An 8,787-nucleotide genomic window follows, 5' to 3' on the forward strand; every position below is an offset into this window, starting at 1 on the left:
TTCATGATCATATTGTATTCATTTTCCCTTCTTTTCTGGTCCATAAAATGAAGAGAAAAAAAAGAAGCCTATGACCATTTATGTTTGTTGATTTATTTTGATTTATCAGTATGTGCTGGCATCCATCAAGCTAAATTTCTTAAATATTTAATACCATAGCATTCTCTGAAATCTCTTTAATTTTATGCAACTTCAAATTTTTTCCCTTTTTCAACAATCCTCTTGTTAGATCGAAGATGCCAATTGCCATTCGACGACTACTTATTTCTTACTTTAATTCATGCGTTAGTACTTTGCTATATATCTTTTGAACTGAGTGGTAGGTATTTTAAACCAATAATATAAAACTTCTTTGCATATTGATGTAACGTCCATCTATATTTACGTACTATAATCGTACTCATAGTAAATATTTTATAGTGTGGCAATTACATTTACTTTCTCATTTTCTGCTTTAACTTTCCTTTTTCTGCAAGTATAATCCAAACATTATAGTAGTATCTCTTTGCCCCTTTTCTTGTGTTCTTTTTTTTGGGGGGTCAAATTTTCCTTCTCTCTTTTGTTTCCCCTCAATAATGAAGAATAAGAATTTAGAGTATACTCTAATATAAAAAACCAAAAAAAAAAAAAAGAAGGTATAATTATTACGATAATGATGATGAGCGTGACATCAACAACTTATGAAGGAATAAATAAATGATGGAGCAAATGACGTAATTACCCCTAATTAATCCACACAAATCTGAGAAGCCTCTATGAAAATGGTCAACTCTTAATGGATATTTGACTATATAAGCAGCAATGGCCACCCCACTCTCTTCCACCAATACCATTCCTCTTTCTCTTTGTATTCCAACTCATTCATTCACCTAACCTTACTTTCAAGATCCTTCTATGGCTACCAAAGTCTACATTGTGTAAGCACTCTTTCTCTACACTTATCTCATATATATGTGTTTGTACCTGTTTATTTTCTTGTACATGTTACGTTTTTATAGTCTGTTTTCTGTAATTTTGTTTTTGAGTTTTGAGTTCTCTGTTTTGAATTTTGCAGTGGAATGAATTGTGGGTGTGATTTGTTTTTTTGTTCTGTGCTGTTAGATTCTTTATTCTTGTTTTGCTAGATCATTTTTCCCATGGTTGTGTGCTGCTAAAGAGACTGTCTTTATGTTCCGACCTTATTATATTTATGGGAATTTTCCTTCTTTATGGTAATTATTTAAGTTTTTTTTTCGGATTTGATTCCTCTTTAAAAATTAATGATCAATTGAATGCTGATAGTGTGTGAAGGCTGTCATTTGTTTCCAGTGTTTGTTGTCTAGATCAAGTTTAGGAAATTGTTGGCTTACTGGAGGATTCTAATGAAAATGATTTAACCAATTAATTTTTGCAGGAGTTGGTTAGGTACTCCTTTGTATTCCTTTTATAAAATGACATTCTTGAAGTTAAAAAAACAAAAGAAACATCAACCTATCCACTTTTACCTGTTTTCGTTCTCTTGATCTAAGGTAGAAGACTTTTTGCTCACTGAAAGATTCTCATGAAAATGATATACCAACTAATTTTGTAGGAGTTGGTTAGGTACTCTTTTACTCCTGTATAATATGACATTCTTGAAATTAAAAAATATCAACTTGAAGCTGCATGATGGAGTTGGTCATATTATCTTTGGTCAATGATTTTGTTGAGTTGTATCAACTACCAGTTCTCCAACAAACCCCCAAAACATAACTCAAGAAATCCTCCATTGGGTGATTTTTGATGATTGATTGCTTTCTGGTTTGTGCCATCTTTTGTCCTGTTTTATCGTTATAAGTTTTGTGAAGTTGGATTCTAGTGCTGATGTCCTCATCCTTAGTGTATTTGGTGTTATTTAATTGTATTGCTTGCAACTATTCCATTGTGATCTGTGATTCTTATTCAATTTAAAGTCAAAACTTTCTTGTGTCTCGAAGTCTTATAAACCCCAAAAATCTTGTCTCTAAAAGTGTGGATGGTTTGTTTAATTCAGTTGATTATCAATTTGGGGCTTGTAAAGCTAGTGGTTGAAAAAATATAAATTTATGCAGTTACTACTCCACGTATGGACATGTTGAGAAGCTAGCACAAGAGATAAAGAAAGGAGCTGCATCCGTTGAAGGGGTAGAAGCCAAACTATGGCAGGTCTGTTTGTCATTTCTTTTTAATGATGTCATTTATGTGAGTGTGACTTAGAGTACTCTTGATCCCTGAATATTGTTGAAAGTATGTGATTTTGACTTTGCAAACCTAATATCTCCTAAAGTGTTTACATTAATCATTGACAGTGTGAAATCTCTACAGTCCTAGTGTGTGACTACTACTTGTTTGAAATTACAATGTGTCAATGCAATTAGACAAAGAAAACAATTCCAACAATAGTCTATATAGTTAGTGCATTGTCCGTTCTTCACCTGCGACTCAACTTTTCCATGATTTCTTGATTCCTATGATTGGCTGTATTCTGAACAATGCCCTTTGGTGAGCTTTGGAGGTGAAAGGAGAAAAACTAATGAACATGTACTGCTTTTGTATTTTAAGTTTTTGTTGTTTGTGAATGGCACAGGTACCGGAAACTCTTTCAGAAGAGGTTCTTGGAAAGATGGGTGCACCAGCGAAAGGCGATGCACCAATTATCACAGCCAATGACCTTGCTGAGGCTGATGGCTTTTTGTTCGGTTTCCCAACAAGATTTGGGATGATGGCAGCTCAGTTCAAGGCATTTCTTGATGCCACTGGAGGTCTCTGGAGAACTCAGCAACTTGCAGGCAAGCCAGCGGGCCTTTTCTACAGCACTGGCTCTCAAGGAGGTGGCCAAGAGACTACCGCGTTAGTCCCTTTTTCTCAACGACACATCTTTTAGCTTGAGTTGTGAAATTTGAAAAATTGAAGTAAAAAAAAATTGCACAATTAGAGTATAATTTAACCTGTTATCGCAACCAGCCTGCCTAATTTTCCAGGTTAACTATAATTTCTTTTAGGTGTTTGCAGTGTTAGTATATAGAAGTTAAGCTCAAATTTGTTGACTTAAGACTTGATGAATATGCAGGTTGACAGCAATTACACAGCTTGTTCACCATGGAATGATATTTGTTCCAATTGGTTACACATTTGGAGGTGGCATGTTCGAGATGGAAAATATTAAAGGTGGAAGTCCTTATGGTGCTGGAACTTATGCTGGAGATGGCTCTAGACAGCCAACAGAGCTTGAAATGGAGCAAGCTTTCCACCAGGGAAAATACATTGCCACCATTGCAAAGAAGCTCAAAGGCTCTGCCTGATTGTTTCACTACAATTATAGTATTGCATTCTACTCTTCATTTTTTCCCCTATGTCTACTACACTTGTTTTACTTTTAACTTCTGCATTCCTACACAATAAGTGATTATTTCCTAGCATATTTATAGGGTCATTCGTCGGTGTCTCATAGTTTACAGACGTTGGTTTACATGTTTTATGAATCAATACTTAATATTTTTTCCCTCTTTCATAGCCAATGGCTGCAGCAACAATTCCTTTCCTAACCCCACCTCCCCCCCCCCCCCCCCACACACACACACACAAAAAAAAAGGACAGATATTTCGGAACATTTTCTAGGAGGTAATGCTACTCTATAAAATGGATGTCCAAAAGCCATTTGAACTTAAGAATATTTTGGTGGTCCAATGGCCCAAACTACAGAGTTGAGTTATGAAACATATGTTGCTACCTTGTTTGCTTAAGAAGCAACAGTTAGATTTATATATTGTAATAAATAAAACAGAGTAATAAATCAGCTTAAAATGGAGTGCCTATCCAGAGAATATATCCAAGATTGAAGTGGTCCTTCTGATCTCTGCTAAAAGCAATAAAATCTCAACTAGATGCTCGCAATTTCTATCTCCTCATTCACTTTTTTATCCTCTTTCTTGTTCATTTCCCTTTGTCTCTGTTGGGAAACATTGTTTTCAGCATTACTTGTACTAGCACATATGTGAATGATTTCTAGAAAGCAATTGCCTCAATAATTGGAGTGGACAACTTACAGGCTTTTAAAATTGCCTCAATTGCCTCTATCTATTATATTGTATGTTTAAAATGAATAAAAAAATGTGTCACCTTTTCTAAGAGATTTTAATGAGACGGTTCACACACTTTAACATAGTAGATCAGATAGAAGTTACAAATTCAATTATTATCATCATCTGTCAACAACTGGAAGGTTCACACACTTGAGAGCAAAACTAATGAGCTTTGCTTTAAACTAGCTTATATATTTGGTAACTCAGGTATTATCAACTGGAGCAAGTCCTCTAACTACTAAATTGGTTGAGCATGAGAGGAAACAACAACAACACACCCAGTATTATCCCACACCGTGAGATTTTACCCCAATCTTGTGAGGATAGAGAAATTGTTTTGGGCTTAATTGCTGGTCCGCTAAAGAGTTAGAAATAGTTTTTGCTTCCATTGAAGTGAAGGGTCCAAGGAGGAGCAAAATTGTTATCCTTATTCATTGCATTGAAGAGTAAAATCATACTAGCAAATAACTAGACTCGATTAGAAAAGAGGGGGAAAAAAAGTAGTACTAATCTAAAAGAAAAGTGAACTTGCCAATTTACACTAAATACGACTTAGCTGCAGAGTGAACCTAGATAAGTGTAGTTTGTTTTCTTGATTCTTTTTAGTCCAGTGAATATTGAAAATTTTGACCAACTTATCTCTGTAGTTAAAATCAGGCTTCGAATATCTAAAGATTGAAGTCCGATAAAGTATCAAAACCGTCCCATCATCAACATTTGTATTTTGTTCTACTAAAATGTGAATTTCTTCCTATAAATATCAACATTTGTCTCTTACACATCTAATAATACTTTCTCACTTAACATTTCATAAGATCAGGACCTTTAATATACTTCCAAATAATTAGAGGTGAAGAAAAAGCAAAACGTATAAGTTCAAAAAACATGTCGAAAATCAGATAAGTGGCAAGAGGAAAATACAACCAGCTAGTTTTTTTTTACTACTCCTAACCAGGAGTATCAACAGTGTTCCACGAACATTTAATCTATCAGTTGGAGTTTTTTGTTTTTTATTATTAGAGCAAACCTCAATCGCTCGTCGGCTAGTTTTAACATGTTGGAATAGTTCAAAGCTGTTCCAATTCTGTGTGTGAAAGTACTTGAAGATGAGATTCAAAGTTGCAGAAAGCAAACTAACTTTCAGTAAGAAAAACTTATGCTTGAAGACAATCTCAGAACTTGGGATGATTAGCCAAAACAAGAAAAAAGAAACAAGAAAAGCTACCATCTTTCCTACTAAAGTGAGACTACTCAAAGATCTATACGCACTTTACTAACATCAGCATGATGCCAGTTAAGATGCTTTGTCTTAAAATGAATCATAATTTGACTGATCATAAAGTTTTAAAAAGTAAGAAAAACTTAATCTTGTAATCTTAAACTAAATATGTGTATAATATACCAAAATACCCGTTAAGTTTTGTGATGAATGTTAGTACTTATTTTGATTGTAGGGGGAACTAGTCCGTGACAAGTGATAACCCACGAGCCCAGTCATGTTCTTCTGTTCTCTTCACAAAGCCCACCTCCCCCTCCCCCCACACAAAAAAGGTTTGCACTTCTTTTCTTAACCTAAGAAGAAAAGATATAGAACAAATTTCATTTGTAGTCGGCCGGTGGAAACAAAACAATTATCATCTGTCAGTCATGAATTGATTTATATAATTTATAGTCCCAAACAAATTATAATGGCTAGCCTAAATTTGCTCAAATACGATAGATTTTGTTGCCATCCAGCCGTTCCAATCATCCACCAATAATATGCAAAATCAGTTTTCTTGTTGCCAAATATACCGCTTATGGTATTTTATCTTTGAAAACAATAAATTTGCATGTCATTTCATGTACCTAACTTTTTCTGACTATCAAAAGATTATATAAATTATTTTTAATTTTTGTTGTTGTTGGCTCTTAATTGGCTAAATAAAAGCAGTCGGTCAACTTCAAAGTAATATATCCTTATAGTTATGATTTTCGTTTCATGGGTTTATTTATTTATTTAATACACAATAATATGTTCTTCACTTTTTAAATCAAATACCCCTTTACGTACAAAGAATGTAAATGTACATTCAAATAAATATTATATAATAGATATAAATTGTCAATAACTATCATTATTGTAATTTTTAACACAATATTAAATTCTAGAAAATCTTTCATATATACATTTTACTACATCACTACGTAGTAAAATGCACGATACAATTTATATACACAAAATTTATACATCGTAGAACAGTCTATACACTTTGGATACACAAAAGCGCTCGGGATACATTAATGATATATTATGGATACATTGCAAGATGCACGATACACTCTATATACAAATTTTCTGCAATGTATATACTAAAATAAATTATCACTATACAAAAAATATACTAAAATAGACTGTCACTATACAATTTATATACAATAGACTGTTACTATACAAAATATATACAAAATAGACTGTTACTATACAAAAATATACTAAATAGACTGCCACTATACAATTTATATACAATAGACTGTTACTATACAAAATATATACAAAATACACTGTTACTATACAAAAATATACTAAATAGACTGCCACTATACAATTTATATACACTAGACTGTCACTATACAAAATATATACAAAATAGACTGTCACTATACAAAAAATATTACAAAATAGACATTTCAGGTTATTAGATATAATATGTTTGGGCCGAAGGGCCATTTAGTGTCAGTGAGAAAACATATGGGCTATTAAAATTTTGATGTGATATAGAGGGTAGTTTTCTCAAAGATATACTTACCTCTGGAAAAAAAACAAGAAAGTTCGAAATACAAGAGTCAAACTATTTAATTTTCTGTTTTATATAATTCTAATATTTAATTTTTGGTACTGTTAAATAAAATTTATACATAGTTAGAAATCAGATTAAAAGTACTACGCATGAAAAAATTGCGGTTAATGGCGGAGGAAGTAATAAATAAACCCAAATGCTATATCTCCAAAAAACAAATATAAGATTTTAGTTCATTGATGGATAACTGAAGAACAAAGGTATAGATCCTGTTGCTCTAAGGTTTGGTACAATAGACATCAACCGATCAATTCAATTGTCATAAAAAGATCATAAAGTTGATTGCTAGAGATACTAATAATCAAAGTTTTCTTTTGTCATGAGTCTCTTGTCATAGGGATTTCTTCAATTTTAAGCTTCTCAATTAAAGATACGCATAAATAGGGTATAATACTCATTATTTGAAGCCCTTTTGCTTTTACTAAATGTTTCCTCACTTTCTTAAAGTCTTTATTTTTACTTATATATATTGCCCATTTACTTTAGAATAATTTTTTTAGAAGGGACAATTTTACATATTTGTGCCAAATCCTTCTATTATTAAGTACCGATAGTATCATTTTGATGTGTTTTAATTTTTTCGAACAAGAGAGGTTCGACGTTTTTGAATCCATTTTAATTCCGGTTCTAACCTTGATCCGCTTATTTAACTTGGACTCGGTGAGTATTTCTCATTCTACATATTGTGAAAATAGGTAAAGCAAAAGATGTAAAAGCTCGGATAGAGCAACTAAACGTCAACATGTTAAATATTTTGCTTCATATTCACTATGTCTAAGTTTTTATATTATAATCCATAAACGTTCAAATAGAAAATCTTTCAGTAGGACCAACTAAATGGTTACTGATCAAATATCAATACCTCAAAAATAGTGATATACACATTTTCATCAAGTACTCTCTCTCTCTCTCCCTTTTGACGGGGGAGAGTGTGCTCAACACTTAAAACTATCAACACAGTTGATAACTTCTACCATAAAAAGAAGAAGATAAAAACAGGCAAACAGCTAGCAATGTTCAATTATAATACTCTCTCCGTTTCAATTTTTGTGAATATATTTGACTGGTTATGAAGTTTAAGGGGAAAAAAAGACTTTTGAACTTGTGAGGTAAAATAAAGCACATATATTTTGTGTGACTATAAATCATTGTATAAAGAAAAATAGCACAGATTTGCTCTAATGATAACCAAATCAACTCAAACACCAACCCGGTATGTTAGAGGTTTCGAATCACGTAGAATATATAAGTGAGAAGACGCTAAATTCTTCACAGTGGGCTGGCTCGAAAAAAAAACGAGTTAGTAGAATATTTCTTCTCAAATGTGTTTAGCATATCAGGACAAGACTTTAAAGCTAAACCTAATCAAGCTAAAAGAAAGGATAGACTTAATGTACCAAACAATTATAGGAGTAATAAATAAATTAAATTAAATATTCCATAGCCCATGGTAGTTCAAGTAGGGTTTTTAGTTTGGTGTAGACCGTGGGGGGTTGGGGGGGGGGTGTAGGTATGGCCGCCAAGTCAATTTGAGTCACATAAGAATGGTTTAAAATGGTTATAAGAGTGCTTATGGCCGACCCACTTGCTGGAACAAGAATTCTTACAAAAATAGCCTAAAAGTATGATCAGTGGGACTCTCCTCTGACTTCCACTACTAACATTCCAAATTCCAAACAAATTAATATATTATTTTTATAAAAAAAAAAAAAGAAGAAGCTAAGCAGTTCAATAAACTCCACATTCTTTTCCCCTTTTTTTAAAAAATTCAACATCTCTATTTATATTTCTCGTTGTATCTTTTTGTCTTCGCATATAATTAAAAAGAAGAGAGAAAAGTCATATAATTAAAAAGAAGAAAGAGAAG

General features: G+C 32.6%; 1 protein-coding gene across 1 annotated transcript; it reads left to right on the top strand.

The window, feature by feature from the left end:
• The first annotated feature begins 776 nt into the window (after positions 1 to 776).
• LOC104119452 (probable NAD(P)H dehydrogenase (quinone) FQR1-like 1) lies at positions 777 to 3,508 on the top strand. Its single transcript, XM_009630968.4, has 4 exons — positions 777 to 917; positions 2,070 to 2,163; positions 2,585 to 2,847; positions 3,068 to 3,508. The coding sequence occupies exons 1-4, from the start codon at positions 895 to 897 to the stop codon at positions 3,297 to 3,299; spliced, it is 612 nt and encodes a 203-aa protein (XP_009629263.1). The 5' UTR covers positions 777 to 894; the 3' UTR covers positions 3,300 to 3,508.
• Positions 3,509 to 8,787: the final 5,279 nt, after the last annotated feature.

Source organism: Nicotiana tomentosiformis, chromosome 2, assembly GCF_000390325.3.
Source record: "Nicotiana tomentosiformis chromosome 2, ASM39032v3, whole genome shotgun sequence".
Lineage (NCBI taxonomy): Eukaryota > Viridiplantae > Streptophyta > Magnoliopsida > Solanales > Solanaceae > Nicotiana > Nicotiana tomentosiformis.

Bases quoted from the DNA above. Each gene is read 5' to 3' on its own strand.
- LOC104119452 (XM_009630968.4), top strand. From the start codon at position 895: ATGGCTACCAAAGTCTACATTGT. The intron at 918-2,069 runs GTAAGCACTCTT...AAATTTATGCAG, and splicing joins GCTACCAAAGTCTACATTGT to TTACTACTCCACGTATGGAC. The intron at 2,164-2,584 runs GTCTGTTTGTCA...TGAATGGCACAG, and splicing joins TAGAAGCCAAACTATGGCAG to GTACCGGAAACTCTTTCAGA.